This window comes from Nipponia nippon, unplaced genomic scaffold, assembly GCF_047370975.1.
Source record: "Nipponia nippon isolate SJK-2023a ecotype South Korea unplaced genomic scaffold, ASM4737097v1 scaffold_27, whole genome shotgun sequence".
Lineage (NCBI taxonomy): Eukaryota > Metazoa > Chordata > Aves > Pelecaniformes > Threskiornithidae > Nipponia > Nipponia nippon.
The window spans coordinates 5,055,443-5,072,567 of NW_028262344.1; the positions used below are offsets into that span (position 1 = coordinate 5,055,443).

The following is a 17,125-nucleotide window of genomic DNA, read 5'->3' on the forward strand; positions in this document are numbered from 1 at the left end:
AGTAGCTCCTTTGTCAGCCCCACACCCCCAGCCCACGGCGTTGAGGATGATGCTGTGACCATCGCTGGAGGTGGTTTTATTAAAGAAGTGACGCAGGTGCGTGGCGTCCCCTCGGCGTGCCCCGGGGATGGCACATCAGGGCTTGCCCATGCCGGCTGCGGGATGCTCACCGCTGGCGAGGTGCAAGCTGTGGAGAGGGTTAACCAGCTTCATGGCCAAATAACCCTGCAGGGAGGGAGAGAGGGGAGCTCAGGGGGGGCTTTGCAGCCGGTGAGGGGGGGATTGGGGGGCAGCCGTGTCCCTGGTGCTCACCGGGGCGGCGTAGACGAAGGTGAGGAGCAGGGCAAGGAGCAGCAGCAGTGCCAGCCCCAGGCTGATGCGGCAGCGGTGCTGCCGCCAGACGCCGTATCGCAGGCCACGCAGCGGCGCCTGCAGCCACAGGAAGGACCACTCCGGCCGCCTGCGGGTGACACCCAGCTCAGGCACCCCGTGTCACCCGTGTCCCCCTTCCCCGCGCCCTCTGGGGGACAAACTGGTCTCCCTGGGGACTCACACGGGTGCTGGGAGCGTCGGGTACATGTTAGGATCCTCCTGGCCTTTCCCTGCTGGCTGCTCTTCTGTCTCCTTTGCTGTTGGCAGCTCCAGGCTCAGCTCCAGCTTACCCTGGAGGGGGGAGGTGGGGTGCAGGATCTGTCCCCCCACTATCCCAGTGCTCCCCCACCTACCGAGAGGCGCTGCTTGCTGCCCTCCTGCACGGTGCAGGGCCACCACCCCCTCACCCGTCTCTGCTGGAAGAGGGAGAGCTGGGAGGGGACCTGTGTCCCCTGCCAGGGCCAGGGGCTTTTAGGGGTCCCCTGCGGTGTTGGGGTGCAGTCCTGGGGGTGCTGGGCAGGCTGCGGCAGCCTGGTGAGCTCCAGCTCCAGGATGCCTGTGGGGAAAAGCCAAGGTGGGGGGCAGCTGGCTGTCACCTGTGGGTGCTCCCCATCATTTGTGGGTGCCCCCTGTCACCTGTGGGTGTCCCCCACCCTGCCAGAGGATGTGAGGCAGGGAAACAAAGTCTCACCCAGAAACTCATTGGCTGAAAACTTGTCGTTGTCCCACACTTGGAGGATGAGCTTGGGGGGCACCTTCAGCACCTGCTCCTGCCATGGTAGGGAGGGGGAAAGAGGGGTGGCATGCTTGTCCCCTCTGTCCCACCCACCCCAGCACCACCCACCCTGGGGTGCCCCTTGCTTTCCGGGGCAGGACGCAGAGTTGTTCAGCTGCCAGATACTCGAAGGAAAAGACAAAATGCCAGTTGAAGCCCCCGTCCCCCTGCAGCGAGCGGTAATGCACATCCGTCCTCTGCCGCTGCTCCTCCAGCCCGTCCAGCCACCTACCGTGCCACCCGGAGGGAGGGGACGCTGCCGTCACCCTTGTCCCCAGCCCTGCTTTCACCTCGTGGGGGGGAGATGCAGCAGTGGCCTCGGCTCACCCAGTGACGTAGATGTCGCTCATCCGCTGCCCTGCCAGGTTGGTGTCCCCCAGGTCCACGTCCCGCGTGTTCCAGACCACGCAGCGCAGCTCGTACCTCGGGGAGGGGAGACAAGGACGTGTCACCTTCTCCCTTGGGACATCCCCGTCCCACCCTCCGGGGTCTGGCCGGGAGCTCACCTCTGGGGCTTGTGGGGGGTGATGACAATGGGAGGGCCGGGTGGCCCGAGGCTGTCGGGAAAGACATCCACCCACATCTGCACCTTGCCCTGCGCCACATGCGGGGGGAGGCTGGGACTGGCACCCCTTGGTCCCCATGCCCACATCTCCCCTTGTCCCAGGGTGTCCCTGTCACCCCTGGGTCCCCATTGCACCCACGCCAGCATCCCTCCCTGCTCTGGGGTCCCTGTCACCCCAGGGTTCCCACAGCAAGCCCTAGCATCCCTTCGTGCCCCAGGGTCCCCATCACCCTAGGGTCCCTCTCTGGCCATGTCCTCATCATCACGCTGTCCTCATTACCCCAGGGTCCCTAATGAGTCACCATCACCAGCCCCTGCAGCATCACTCCCCGTCACCCTGGAGTCCCCGTCACCCTGGGGTCCCCATCACCCCCCCGGGGTCCCTGTCACCCCAAGGTCCTCATCTCCTGGCATCCCTTTATATCCCAAGGTCCCCGTCACCCTGGGGTCCCCGGCATCCCCCTGGCATCCCCTATACTTGAAGGTCCCTGTCACCACAGGGTCCCTCCCTGGCCACGTCCCGTCATCCCAGGCTCTCCATCACCCTCTCCCTGTCCTCGTTCTGCCGACCCCAGGGTGCCCCGTTCCCACCTGCTCCAGCCCAGGCTGGGTGCTGTTGCAGAGGATGCAGGTCTTGAGGTGCTTGGGGACAAGGTGACAGGCATGGAGCACATGCAGGGCCAGGCGTTCACAGGGCACCCCAGGGTGCCAGTGCGCAGAGGGGCCATTCTCTGCAAGGCCGAACTGTTGCACCCGCAGGACAGGATCCAGCCCCCCTATGCCCCCACCCAGACCCCCACCCACCGAAGTGGCTGGGGAGGAAGGTTTGGTCCCCAAAGGTGACGGCAGTGCCCTTGGCGCTGAACTCGGGTGCTGTCAGCCCCCGGCTGTGGGCGAAGTGCTCCAGTGCCTGGCTGGGGGGGAGCTGGTCCCTCCAGCGCCCAGGGCCAGCACTGCAGGGACAGCAGGTGGGCTGGGGGCTGTGGCATCACTCCTCCCGGGTGTCCCCTTCCTGGCCATTGCCCCCATCTCCCTGTGCCCACCCCATTCCCCTGTGCCCATCCCTGTGCCAACCCCATCCTCATCTTCTTGGAAAGTGGAAGCGTCGATCTGCTGGAGGGCAGGAAGGCCCTGCAGAGGGACCTGGACAGGCTGGATCGTTGGGCCGGGGCCAACTGTATGAGGTTCAGCAAGGCTAAGTGCCGAGTCCTGCACTTGGGTCACAACAACCCCATGCAACGCTACAGGCTGGGGGAGGAGTGGCTGGAGAGCTGTCTGGCGGAAAAGGACCTGGGGGTGTTGGTTGACAGCCGCCTGAACATGAGCCAGCAGTGTGCTCAGGTGGCCAAGAGGGCCAATGGCATCCTGGCCTGTATCAGGAATAGTGTGGCCAGCAGGGCCAGGGAGGTGATTGTGCCCCTGTACTGGGCACTGGTGAGGCTGCACCTCGAGTACTGTGTTCAGTTTTGGGCCCCTCACTACAAGAAGGACATGGAGGTGCTGGAGCGTGTCCAGAGGAGGGCAAGGAAGCTGGTGAAGGGTCTGGAGCACAAGTCTTATGAGGAGTGGCTGAGGGAGCTGGGGCTGTTTAGTCTGGAGAAGAGGAGGCTGAGGGGAGACCTTATTGCTCTGTACAACTACCTGAAAGGAGGCTGTAGCGAGGTGGGGGTCGGTCTCTTCTCCCCAGTAACAAGTGATAGGACGAGAGGAAACAGCCTCAAGCTGCGCCAGGGGAGGTTTAGGTTGGATATTAGGAAAAACTTCTTCACCAAGAGGGTGGTCAAGCATTGGAACAGGCTGCCCAGGGAAGTGGTTGAGTCCCCATGCCTGGGGGTATTTAAAGAACGGATAGATGTGGTGCTCGAGGACATGGTATAGATGGACTTGGCAGTGATAGGTTGACAGTTGGACTCGATGATCTTAAGGGTCTTTTCCAACCTTGTCAGTTCTATGATTCTGTGATTCTTGTGCCCACTCCCATGTACCCACCCCATCCCCATCCCCCTGTGCCAACCTTATCCCCTTGTGCCCATCCCATAACCCTCATCTACCCACCCTGTCCCCATCTCCTTGTGAGCATCCCTGTGCCACCCCATTGCTCCGTGCCCACCCCATAACCACCCCCCTGTGCCTATCCCTGTGCCAACCCCATCCTAACCTGCTTGTGCCCACCCCCATGTACCCACCCCATCTCCATCCTCCTGTGCCCACCCCATCCCTCTGTACCCACTGCATCCCCATCTCCTTGCGCCCATTCCTGTCCTCACCCTGTCCCCATCCACTCCTTCACCGTCTCCTTGTGCCCGCTCCTATGTACCCACTCCATCCCCATCCCCCTGTGCCCACCGTCCCCCGTGCCCACCCTATCCCCATCCCCCTGTGCCCATCCCTCTTCCCAACTCATCCCCTCCCTTTGTGCCCACCCCGTGCCCTCTCCCTCCCCATCACCCTGTGCCCATTGCCCTGTGCCCATCCCCATTCCCCTGTGCCCACCCTATCCCCATCTCCTTGTGTCCACCCTATCCCCATCTTGTGCCCACCTCCCTGTTCCCTCTCCCTCCCCATCCCCCTGTGCTCATCCCCATGCCCACTCCTGGGCTCAGGACCGTGCACTCCGATGTCCCCAGCCCCCCGGTGCCCGCTGTCCCCAGGGGCACCCACGTGCGGTAGAGGGCAGGCAGCCCGCAGTGGGCACGGAAGCGGGAGAGCAGGCGGTTCTCCAGGTCGATGGTGGTGGTGCCGATCTCCTGGTCGGGTGGCAGCAGGTCGTAGTCCAGCAGCGAGACCCACAGGTCCTTCTCCAGTGGGATGGTGCCAATCACCTCGAACAGCCTGGCAGCAGGGGTGCCATCAGCCCCGGGGACATGCCGGCATGGGGGCTGGCACCCGCTGGCATGGGGAGTGGGGACCCATAGGCATGGGGACCTGCTGGCACAGGGACTTGGTGGCATGAGGACGTGGTGGCATGGGGACCCACCAGCATGGGGAATGGGGCATCTGGTGGCACGGGGACCCGTCAGCATGGGGAATGGGGACCTGGTAGCACAGGGGACCTGCTGTTGTGGGGAAGGGGGACCTGGTGGCATGGGGAATTGGGATGTGGTGGCATGGGGACCTGCAGATGTTGAGAATGGGGCATCTGGTGGCATAGGGACCTGCTGTCATGGGGAAGGGGAACCTGGTGGCACAGGGACCCTCCAGCACAGGAAATGGGGACCTGCTGGCATGGGGACATGCTGGCAGAGGAATTGGGGACCTAGTGGCTCAGGAACCTTCTGGCATGGGGAATGGGGGCCTGGTGACATGGGGACCCACTGGAGTGGCACCTGATGGCATGAGGACCTGCTGGCATGGGGACTTGTCAGCATGGGGAATGGGGACCTGGTGGCATGGGGATTCAGTGGCATGGCGACCCAGTGGCATAGGGACCTGGTGGCACAGGGACAGGCTGGCACAGGGACAAGTTGACATGGGGAATTGGGCCCCACCAGCCCCCCCTGGACACCTCATCTGGGTGGCAGGCCCCCCCAGCCTGGTGCCACCCAGGAGTGACACTGCCACCGGGCCACCTGCCCTGGCCATACCTGCCAAAAACGGGCTCCAAGGTGTTGGGCACATACTGGTCTCGCTGGCCCAGCGTCTTCGTTCCCAGCGAGACGCGGACATAGGGGTCACACTGGCAGCAGGGAGGGGACCATCAGGGTGGCACGGGGGGGTGGGGAGGACAGGGGACCCCTGCCCAGCACCCATGGGTGGCCTTACCAGCCCGTTCCTGTCGTGGGGGGGCAGGTCAAAGGCCCAGACGATGTAGACCCGCACTAGGCACTTTTGGGGACAGCTGGGTGGCAGCTCCTGGAAGTGGTGTGATGGTGGGGGCACCCTGGGGTCCTCGGGCAGGGGATAGATACGGAAAAGCCCCTGCAAGAGCCGCCCGGCTGTGCACCCTGGGGTGCCCCTACCCCGGCTCTGGGGTCCCCTGGGGGCTCTCACCCGTCTTGAACTCTCCCACAGGCATGGGGTCGTCCCCTGCCGCGGGGTGACCCCCTGGCTGGTAGAGCGGGAACGTCTGGCAGAAATCCTGCAGCCCCTCGAATTCGGGCACCGCCTCCAGCTCGCAGCCGTAGATCTGGGCAGCGGTTCCTGTCCTTGTCCTTGTCCCCATTCCTGTCCCTGTCCCCATCCCCATCTTGGTGCTTCTCCCCATCCCATCCCTGTGCTCTTCTTCATCCTTGTCCCCATCCCAACTTCATCCCTGTTCTTGTCCCCATCCCAACTTCATCCCTGTTCTTGTCCCCATCCCATCTTCAGCCCTGTCCTTGTCCCCATCCCATCCCATCCCCTTCTTCATCACTGTGCCTGTCCCCAGCCCGTTGCCCTCCCAGACTGCATCCCTGACCTTGTCCCCATCCCATTTCCATCCCTGTACCCATCCCTGTCCTGTCCCAGTCCCCATCTCATCTCCATCCCCATCCCTGACCTCATCCCTATCCCATCTTAATCCCTTATCCCCATCTGTGTCCTTGTCCCCAACCATCCCTGTCCCAATCCCCTGCTTCCTTCTTGTCCCCATCCCATCTCCATCCCTGTCCCCATCCCCATCCCTGACCTCGTCCCCATCCTTGTCCCCTGTCCCCCGCTCCAGGTCCCAGGCTCTGGCTCACCTTCAGTCTGTCCCTGTTGGTCCCCCGCTGGCTCTTTGCCTTGTCCCCCATGTCTGCGTAGAATATGTTCCACCAGTCATCCTCATCTTCATCCTCCTCCTCCTCTGCAGCCTGGCAGGGATCAGGATGAGGTGGGGACGGGTGGCCCTGGTGGCCAAAGTGGCCCCATTCTTGTGCCCACCTTGTCCACAGCCCCCTTCTCAGTGGTGATCCTGGGCAGTATCTGCAGGGAGCAAAGGGGACTACTCGGGGAAACTGAGGCACAGGGCTGGGAACCCCGGTGGTGTCAAGGTTGGATGCCGGGTGCTGAGGGCTTGGGGGACTCACCTGAGCTATCCTGCCCTGGGGAGCAGCTGTGGGGGGAGAGGGGCAAATAAACCATCCTGGAGGTGGGCAGGGATGGGGCAGGGGGTACCAGGGATGGGGCAGGGATAGGGCAGGGATGGGGCAGGGATGAGGCAGGGATGGGGCGGGGGTACCAGGGCTGTACCAGGGATGGGGCAGGGGCTACCAGGGTGTCATGGTTTAACCCCAGCCAGCAACTAAGCGCCACACAGTCGCTCGCTCACTCCCCCCCGGTGGGATGGGGGAGAGAATCAGAAGAGTAAAAAGTGAGAAAACTCATGGGTTGAGATAAAGACAGTTTAATAGGAAAAGCAAAAGCTGTGCGCAAGCAAAGCAAAGCAAGGAATTCATTCACTCCTTCCCATCGGCAGGCAGGTGCTCAGCCATCCCCAGGAAAGCAGGGCTCCATCATGCGTAATGGTTACTTGGGAAGACAAACGCCATAACTTCGAATGTCCCCCCCTTCCTTCTTCTTCCCCCAGCTTATATACTGGGCATGACACCATACGGTATGGAATAGCCCTTGGGCCAGTCTGGGTCAGCTGTCCTGGCTGTGCCCCCTCCCAGCTTCTTGTGCACCTGGCAGAGCATGGGAAGCTGGAAAGTCCTTGACTGGTGTAAGCACTGCTCAGCAACAACTAAAACATCAGTGTGTTATCAGTCAGCATATTATTCTCATCCTAAATCCAAACCACAGCACCATACCAGCTACTAGGAAGAAAACTAACTCTATCCCAGCTGAAACCAGGACACAGGGATGAGGCAGGGATGAGGCAGGGGGTACCAGGGCTGGGCAGGGCTGTACTGGAGGCAGATGGGGGGGTTCCAGGGCCAGGGGGCTGCCCCTCGCTGTGGGGCTGGCAGCAGTACTGCCCCAGGCCTTGCACGCAGGCCTGCCCCACCTTGGGCCAGTACCGGAAATCCCGCATGTCTAGTACCCGCAGCCGAATGGGGGGCATGTACTCCTCCTCTGCTGGCAGGTGCTGGGGCCAAGCCACGCCGTCACCCCAGGGTGCCAGCGGCAGCACCCGTGGGTGGGGTGCTCCCCCCCATCCACCTCCCCCATCCTCACCAGCGTCAGCAGGAAGGCATTGATGGGGAATTTGGGGTTGGCAGCGAGGCTGGTGATGGTGGGGGTCTGCAGGGTCTGGCCCCCGCACCGCACCTCCAGGCTGGGTGCCCGCACACCACTGCGCAGCCCCCGCAGCCCCCACGCCAGCACCTGGGGGGCACCCAGAAGCTGTCACCCCCCCTGGGGTCCCCTGGGTGCCTAGGGGTCACCTTGAGTGGGCTGCATGCCCGGTGGGATGCTGAAGGTGCCCGTCCTCATGCTTGTCCCTGTCCCCATCTTCATCCTGTCCTCATCTTGTCTTTGTCCCTCTGTGCCTGTCCCCATCTTCATCCCTGTCCTTGTTGCTATCCCACCTCCATCCTCTTCTTCATCCCTGTCCCCATCCCTGACCTCATCTCCAGCCTGTCTTTATCCTTGTCCCCATCCCTGTCCTTGTCCCCATCCCATCCCCAGGATCTTCATCCCTGTCCCTGTCCCCAACCTGTTCCCCTCCCAGTCTCCATCTCGGACCTCGTCCCCATCCCACCTTCATCCCTGTCCTATCCCTGTTCCCATCCCTTTCCCTATCCCATCCTTGTCCCTGTCCCCAGCCAGTTCTCCTCCCCGTCCCTACCCAGACCCTGTCCCCACTCCTGTCCCCACCTGGGGTCCCCAGGTCTTACCTCCAGTGCCACCAGCTGCAGGAGGGGCTGGACGCCCAGGGGGACGCTGAAGATCCCCTGCCTCCACGGCGGGGTGCTGACCTGAGCCAGGGACCCATCCTGCCGGGGGGGACAATGACGGTGGGACCCCATCACCTGGGTGCCCCCCATCAGCCCCTCACCTCGGTGTTGTGCAGCAGCTCAAAGGCAGCCAGCAGCTCCCTGGCCGGCCCCCCTGGACACCCCAGAGGGTAACACCGAAGCCAGGGGGGCCGCCGGTGCCCCATGTCCAGCCAAACATCTGGGGTGCACACGCTCCTCCCCAGGAAACCACCGGCACCCTGCAAGGCATTGTTTGGGCGTGGGTGCTCCCCCTACCCATGGGTGCCCCCGCCATGGGTGCCATACCCCTCCATCCTGGTCAAAGACCTCCACCACCATGGCGGGGGGCTCATCCCGGACACCCCGGGGGTCCCCGTACAGCAGCACCCGGTGAAAAAGCAGCATCTGGTCCCAGAGGGGGTCCAGGGTGCCGGGCAGCACCCGGGTGCTTTGGCTGACGTGCACGAAGGAGACGTGGGCGATGGGGTCTGGGTGACAGCAGCACTGTCAGCACCCTGGGGTGCCCCGTCAGGGTGTGGGCCGGGGGCCGGGGGGGTCCCACCTGCAGTGGCCTTGGTGCCGCGGGGTGCCAGCTCCAGCGCCTGGAAGATGTAGCAGCGGAGCTGGAAGAAGTTGGGCTCTGCGGGAGAGGCGGGGGCTGGCAGGGTGGCCTGGGGCTCCCCACAGCCTGTCCCGGTCCCCCCCGCATCCCCCGGGGCTCACGCTGGAAGGTGCAGAGGATGAGGGGCACAGGCTGCTGCAGGGGGGTCCGGGATGAGCCCCGCACTTGCCACTCTGCCGCAGCCGGCTCATCCTCCTCGGCCGGGCCCTCCGTGCCCTGCAGCAGGATGGGATGTGGGGTGGGGGGGTCCCCCTGGCCCTTCTGTCCCCCAGCCCTGCATCCTGCTGTCCCATGTCCTGCTGCCCCAGAACTCACTCACTCCATCTCCACATCCCTCCGTCCCTCTGTCCCTTCATCCCTCATCCATCCCTCCCTCCATCCCTCCATCCCTCCTTCCCTGCATCCCTCCATCCCTCTGTCCCTGCAGCCCTGCATCTCTCCACCCCTCCATCCCTTCATTCCTGTCCCTGCATCCCTCCATCCCTGCATCCCTCCATTCCTCCCTCCCTCCATCCCTCCACGCTACCCCCTCTCCACCCTCTCCCTTACCCCCGGGACCTCCCAGTGCCCCCCAGCCCCAGCTCCTCCCTGGCCGCTCTCCTACCGGGGAGCCCTCCAGGAGGAAGAGGGGTGCCACGGGAGGGGGCTGCACGGGCACCATGCGCCGGTGCCAGCAGCGTCGCCGGCACACGTCACCCGTCCGGGGCTGGAGGTGGAAGCGGCAGCCCCACAGGGACCCATACTCCCAGGTCTCGGCACCCGCCACCACCTGGGGGCTGTGCTGTGGGGACAGAGGGCACGGCGTGGCACGGGGAAAGCATGGCACGGGGACAGCATGGCATGGCACAAGGGGATGGACAGGGCTGCTCACACCAGTGCACTGGTGGGCAAAGGCCTGTCCCTGCCACCCCGTTCCTAGCACCCCTGTCCCTGCTGTCCCCATCTCCGCTGTCCCCGTCCCTGCTACCCCTGTCCCTGCCACCCCCTCCTGCCACCCCCGTCCCTGCCACTCCATCCCTGCCACCCCTTGTCCCTGCCACTCTATCCCTGCCATCCCCATCCCTGTTACCCCCATCCTGCCACCCCTGTCCCTGCCACCCCCATCCCTGCCACCCCTCGTCCTTACCACCCCATCCCTGCCACCCCATCCCGTCACCCCCATCCCCACTGCCCCGTTCCCAATGCTCCGTCTCTGTCCCCACTGCCCCGACCAGCTGGAGGAAGGCGGCCACGTCCTGCTCCCGTCCCTGGGCACCGGGGTCCCTGCAGCGGGTGCGCAGCCAGCGCCGGCGCCGGTGTGTGTGGTACGTCTTCTCGGTGGTGTGCCATGCCAGCGGGGGGCTGCCAGGGGCTGTGCTCGCCCCGTACTCCCAACCTGCGGCACCCAGGTGTCCTTGCCACCGCCACCACCCACCCACCCATCCCAGGGTGCCCAGTGGGGACACCCACTCACTGGCCTCATCCACGGCCCCCGTCACATCCACCCGCCAGCCATCGGTGACATGCCAACCTTGGGGACACGTCACCTCCTCCTTGGGTGGCACTGCTGTGCCACTCTGCAAAACCGGGCAAGAGCTGAGTCCTGACACGCTCATGCCACCCCCACCACCGGCACTCCCCCGGTGCCCCCCACACCGCCGCCTGCTCACGGCATCGGTGCTGGCCATGGTGGTGGGTCCCCACTCCCCACTGAGCCGCCGGCTCTCATTCTCACAGACCTCCTCCAGCACCTCACCCACATTGGTCACCGTGTCCAGCAGCAGCCTTGGGGACAAGGGGACAACGCTGGCGTCACCCTCCCCGAGGTTCCCAAGGTGGCAGAGTGGGTGTCACCACCCGTCCCACAGGACTCACCGCTGCTGGGGCTCCACAGTCCCAGCACAGTCCCTTGGGGGGCCGGATCCTGTGGCGGGGGAGCTCCGCTTTGCCGGCGCTGTTGGAGAAGCCAGGGTGCCCCAGCAGCCCCTGGGGACCCCACTTGCCCAACAGCTTGGTCTGGTTTTCATACTGGGAGGGGGGGGACATGGGGTTGAGGGGAGCTGGGGGGGCTGGGGGGGGCACCCTGGGGTGGCCCCCCCACCCTAGGGCTCACCGTCTCGGCATAGACGCGCAGGGTGCCCTCGAGGTGCCGTGGCAGGTCCCCGCTGTCGGCCACCCGTCCCAGCCACAGCCGGAGCCGGAGCTGGGCACGGATGTCCCCAGAGCCCTGCGCCCCGCAGCGTGGGTGGGGATGCAGGGGGGACGCGGGGGGGATGTAGAGGGGACATGGAGGGGACATGGAGGAGATGTGGAGGGGATGTGGAGGGGACATGGGGGGACACAAAGGGGACATGGAGGGGACATGGAAGGGATGTGGGGGGGAAGTAGAGGGGACATGGAACAGACAGAGAAGATCTAGAAGAGACATAGAAGGGACACAGAGGGGACATGGAGGGGACAGGAAGGGGACACGGAGAGGACATGGAGGAGATATAGAGGTGACATAGTGGTGGACTTGGCAGTGCTGGGTTAACGGTTGGACTCGATGATCTTAAGGGTCTCTCCCAACCTTAACAATTCTATGATTCTATGACAGAGAGGGGATGTGGAGGGGACATGGGGGGATGTGAAGAGTTCGTGAATGGGACACAGGGGAGATGGAGGGGACATGGATGGGACACAGGGAACCTGGAAGGGGCACAGAGGTGATGTGAAGGGGACGTGGGGTGCCTACCACCAGGAAGAGGGTCTGGATCCAGCCGCAGAGACTGCCGCAGGCACCAGGGCCACTCCGGGAGAACATGAGGTCGGGTGCGGGGACGCGGGCGCAGGCCACCCGCCGCTCCCCCCGCAGTAGCCACAGCAGCATGTCAGGCACACTGGCCTGCGGCTGTGGGGGGAGAGAGAGAGAGAGAGAAAGACCAATGGGCTGAGACCGGCCACAACTCACCACAGAGATGACCTTCACACACAACCCCCAGCCCCAGTTCCCACCTCGACAGCCAGAGCGGCCACACGTCTCAGCCAGCCCTCGGCCACCGGCAGCAACGTGTCCCAGCCGGCTTTCGGTGGTGTTGCTGCCGCCATCGCCATGCGCCGCAGGAGGTGAAGACGGGCAGCCCGGAGGTGGGCGTCCAGCGGCGTGGGGGTGGGCTGCGCCTCCAACCGGGGCAGCGCCCGCCTGCAAACAGCCCCCCCCCAAATACCCCGTTTTCCCTCCCAAATGCCCTGTTTCCCCCACAAAATAGACTGTTTCCCTCCCAAAATGTCCCGTTGACCCCTAAAATGCCCTCATTCCCCTGCAGTTGTCCCCTTTTCCCCCTAAACGTCCCATTGTCCTCTAAAAGTCCTCATTTTTCCTCCAATTGTCCCATTTTCCCCCCAAAATGCCCCATTTTCCCCCAAATGCCCCATTCCCCCCCAATTGCCCCATTTCCCCCAAATGCCCTGTTTCCCCCCAAATATCCCATTTCCCCCCAATTGTCCCCTTTTCCCCCAAAGTCTCCCATTGTCCTCTAAAATACCCCATTTTCCCCTCATTTGTCCCATTTTCCCCCCAAATGTCCCATTGTCCTCTAAAATTCCTCATTTTAGGCCCAGGGGTCGCCCCCAGCATCCCAGCACCCACCTCTTTGGGACACCCAAGATCCCCCCCTCCCCAGGGACCACCCGCTCACCCGCAGTCCTGCGCCAGCTGGCACAGCAGCCTCCTGCCGATGTCCCCTCCAGTGTCCCCATGGGTGCCCCACAGCTTCGCCACGTTCCTCTCCTGCAAAGATGTCCCCAAACCATCCCAGCCCAGAGGTTTGGGGGGGGCACATCCCACCTCACCCCGCCGTCACCCACGGGTGCTCACCAACCGCCGGCACATGGCACACAGGAGGTTCAGGGCATCCCAACGGTGACCAGCGTCCTCCCAGGATGAGGTGACAGCCGCCACCGGCTTGTCACGGTACCATGGCAGGTAGTGATAGTGGTTGCCTGTATCCGGAGGGCACTGAGCATCCCATGGGACACTGGAGGGTACCTTGTGTCACCCCCCCACCCAGCATCCCGCTCACCGTCAAAGAGGGAACAACTGTGCAGGGTGACGGAGGCAGCCGGCTTGCAGGTGACATCGCCCGTGTCCCCGTAATTGCCAAGACTGAGCTCGAAGCGCAGGAGCTCGGGGCCGGCTGGCACCATGGTGGCCGAATAAAAGATCCCGCACAGCCCGAACCGGCAGTGAGTCAAGTGGCGCTGCGGCAAAAAAAAGGCTAAAATACCCCAAAAATACTCAAATGGCACTTAAAAAAAAAAAAACCACCCTGGGGGTGGCATCGCATGGTGTCCCTGTGTCCCCACCCGGACCCGAGCGATGTCCTCAGGGGCGATGGTGGCTTGCTGGTGCCCTTCCGGGGTCCCCATGTGGGTGTTGAGCTCCAGCAGCACCCGGCCCCGATAAGCCACCCCAGTGTCTTGTAAAATAAAGAAGAGGGGGTGGCTGGGTGTCCCCATGTTCCCCCAAATGGGTGCTGTCCCCACCCTGCCACCCGCTCACGGTGCTGGGTGTCCGGGCAGGATCTGGCCAGGGACTGTAGAAGGGGAGGAAGCTGGGTCCGAAGCAGGGTAAGAAGCCGTGGGTCCCCTCTGGAAATGAAAGAGGGGGTTCAGTTGGGGAAGGAGGGGGGGTCTGGGTGCTGGGGACCCCCCACCCAAGGGTGGACCCCATTCACCCTCAAGCTCGGCACCAGCAGAGGAGATTTGGGAGAGGTGGAGGGTGGCGGTGCCCAGGACTTTGCTGCTGCGGGACCTATGGGTGTGCAACGAAAGAGGTGAGGGGGGGTCCCCCCAAAATGGGAGGGGTCCCCCCAAAACAGGGGGATCCCCCACAAGAGGGGGGGTGTTCCCCATTTACCCGCTGAGGATGGCCAGCTGGATCTCATCACAGATGGGGGGCAGCTGTGGAGAGAAAAACACTGAGGGGTGTGGGTGGGTGCCCCCCCTTTTGGGGGTACCCCTGCTTTGGGGAGGAGGTGCAGGATGCGTGCCGGGGCTGGCGGGTGGCAACTTACCCTCAAGGGGAAGAAGAAGACCTCGTTCCACGCCGGATTGGCATCGGGGGGCATCACCCGGGTGCAGAGCTGCGTTGGGCAGAGCCATGAGCACCCCCCCCCCGCCAGGATCCGACCCCTCCACCCACATCCTCTGCCCGGCACCCACCGTCCTGCCGGCAAAGCTGACCCGCACCGCCGCCGCCACGAAGCCCCTCTTGCCGCCGACCGGTATCACCAAGGGGAGGCATTTCCGAGTTGGCTCTGCTGCCGGGGATGGGAAGAGGTGGGCAGGGGGGGTCCCCCAGATCCACACCCCGCCCCCAGAAATCCCACCCCGTGCCCACCCTGCGGCAGGTCCTCGGCGCAGTAGATGCGGAGCTGGAGCGTGGCGGCACATGGCGGTGGCCGCAGCAGGTTGGCCTCCACATCCTCGTCCCCCGACGGCTCCTCCTGCTCCTTTGGGGTAGGTGTGGAAAAATTGGGACACCTCCACCAAGGGAATATTGGTTTGGGGGAGTGCTGGGGAGGATGGGGGGGTGCTCACCGGCACCGGCTCGCCAGCGCGGAGAACGGCCAGGCTGACGCGGAGGTACCCCTGGGACCCAGCGTCGGGGTGATGGGGATGCTGCAGGCTCAGCCACTTCCAGCTCAAGCTGTGTCCTGGCACAGTCAGAGGCCCCAGCACCACCCCAGTGTCACCCCGGTGTCACCCTGGTGTCACCTTGGTGTCACCCCAACCCTCTCACCTACCTGGCGCCTGGTAGACGGTGCCGACATCCAGCTGCAGGGATGACAAAGGGGGTGAGAGCGGCCGAACCGCAGCGTGACGCCCCGTTCCCAAGCCATCATCCCTCACCTGGAAGATGCCGATGACGGCTTCAGCACGGGTGGCCTGCGAGTCCAGCACCTGTGACAGGGCAGGGGACATGGCATCACTGGCAACCCCACTGTCCCTGTCCCCACTGGTGCCACTGATTCCCCCACCAACCTGGATGTGGATGGGCTCCACCGCCAGCTGGGCGGGCATCTGGTGGAAATTTTGGCAAAACACCTAGAAAATGGGCAAAAGGGGGTGAGTGGGGTGAGGGGACACTGGCGGGTCCCTATGTCCCCTCCCTGGGGTTACCTCGTTGTAGTAGGGGTTGTTCCCCGCCTGGATCCTGGTCCTGAAGCGGTGCTGGCCGATGAGGACTGACACCACTGGCTTGATGTCATTGCCCTGGAGTTGGTGGCCCTCGATGACCCTCACCCATACCTACAGGACAGGTGGTGGCACGGTGGCTGCCAGATGGGATGTCACCCCCAGGTGCCACCACACCCATGGGTGCCATACCTGGAAATCCTCTTTCCTCCCTGCCGGGGGCTTGCCAAGGCAGTGAGGTGTCCCCAGTGACACCGCTGGCAGTGGCACCTGTCCTTGCACAGGGACCGTGGCATCCCTGGCCGTGCCACAGGGGATGTAGGAGCAGCGGAGGGTGATGGTGCACTGCAAAAGGATGGGTGGCACCCCAGAGCGTGCCAGGTGCTGCTGGGTGGGCACATGTGTGGATGCTCACCCCCATGGGCTGTCCCTGGGGGTCCAGCAGCAGGAAGTGGCTGAGGGCCAGCGGCAGCCCAGGGTCAGCCACCAACCGGTCCAGTGGCACCGTGGTGGCACCCAGGTCCCTGCGGGGACAGGGGGACACGGTGAGGGTGGCCACACTGAGGGTGGTCCCCCTGGGGTGCCCACCCATGGGTGCTACTCACCCCCGGGGCGCCGGCTGGCCCCAGTGTCGGAGACGCAGGGTCAGGCTGGCTGTGGGGTGCAGGGGACGTGTGCTCAGTGGCCATGCCAGTGTCTAGCAAGGGGGAGGTGACAAGGGGTTGGTGGGGTGACCCGAGTGTCCTCATGCCACCACAGGCCACCCTGGGGTCACCTCACCTCATTCCAGGTGGGACTGTGCTCCTCCAGCACCACCCGGGTGCTCCTGGGGACGCCTGAGGGGGGACAGGAGAGACGATGGTGGCATGTCAGGGTGGGGACATTGGAGTGCAAGGGGAAGGCTGGCACTGTCCCCATGTGCAGGGACGAACAATGCTCTCCCCAGGTGCGGCCAGCACCATCCCAACACACGAGGATGCCACCCCAGTGCACCAGGATGGCCTATGCCATCTTGTCACACGGCGATGGCTGATGCCATCCCATCCCATGGGGACAGCCACCACAGTGTCCTCCTCCTTGTACCCAGCAGTACCTCTGAACCGGGCAGAGACGTGCACACCAGGCCCAGAGCCGGTGGCCCTGGGGATGTGGGCACTGGCCACCAGCAGCTGCAGCATGGCCATGTCCCCGTGCCACCGAGGTGCTGTAAGTCACTGAGGCGCTGCCACTGCGGCGCCAGGACACATTCCAGAACAGCACCGTGGGGGGGACGGGGCAGGGGCGCTGCTGCTGTCTTGGCTTGGTGGGTGTCACCATGTCACTGTGTGCCCATGTCCCCAGGTACCTATGTCCCTGTGTCCCCATGTCTGTGTGTACCCATACCCATTTGTCTCACTGTTTGTGCGTCCCCTTGACCCTGTGCCCGTGTCCCCATGTCCCCTTGTCCCCATGTCCGCATGCCCCCACATCGCTTGTCCCCATGTGTCCTGGTGTCCTCACATCACTGCATCCCCATGTCTGTGTGTCCCTGTGTCCCCGTGTCCCCATGCCACTGTGGCCCCATGTCTGCGTGGCCCCATGCCCCCATGTCAGCGTCCCCATGTCCATGTATATCTCTATGTCCCCATGTCCATGTGCCCCCATGTAACTGCATCCCTATGTTCCCGTGTCCCTGTGTCCCCATGTCACTGTGTCCCCACATCCACATGCCCCCATGTCCACATGTCCCCACGTCACTGCAACCCCATGTCCGTGTGTCCCTCTGTCACCATGTCCATGTGTCCCCATGACACTATGCCCGCATTTCTGTGTGC

The 17,125-nt window shown here is 64.0% G+C and overlaps 1 protein-coding gene across 1 annotated transcript; it reads right to left on the minus strand.

The window, feature by feature from the left end:
- Positions 1-135: 135 nt before the first annotated feature.
- On the minus strand, positions 136-16,495 carry FER1L5 (fer-1 like family member 5). The gene is made up of 46 exons (XM_087762670.1): positions 16,405-16,495; positions 16,092-16,147; positions 15,917-16,008; positions 15,727-15,835; positions 15,297-15,425; positions 15,159-15,221; positions 15,027-15,077; positions 14,921-14,951; positions 14,715-14,830; positions 14,515-14,626; positions 14,337-14,431; positions 14,189-14,257; positions 14,032-14,075; positions 13,850-13,926; positions 13,479-13,591; positions 13,180-13,373; positions 12,129-12,315; positions 11,869-12,024; positions 11,248-11,361; positions 11,038-11,162; positions 10,805-10,919; positions 10,574-10,711; positions 9,760-9,936; positions 9,257-9,371; positions 9,096-9,173; positions 8,840-9,021; positions 8,453-8,551; positions 7,791-7,940; positions 7,503-7,701; positions 6,701-6,726; positions 6,555-6,596; positions 6,374-6,484; positions 5,703-5,838; positions 5,475-5,647; positions 5,297-5,388; positions 4,374-4,544; positions 2,517-2,665; positions 2,304-2,443; positions 1,654-1,742; positions 1,475-1,570; positions 1,198-1,375; positions 1,064-1,136; positions 726-928; positions 554-663; positions 313-460; positions 136-225 (listed from the first exon to the last, which is right to left on the minus strand). The coding sequence occupies exons 1-46, from the start codon at positions 16,493-16,495 to the stop codon at positions 136-138; spliced, it is 5,304 nt and encodes a 1,767-aa protein (XP_087618796.1).
- Positions 16,496-17,125: the final 630 nt, after the last annotated feature.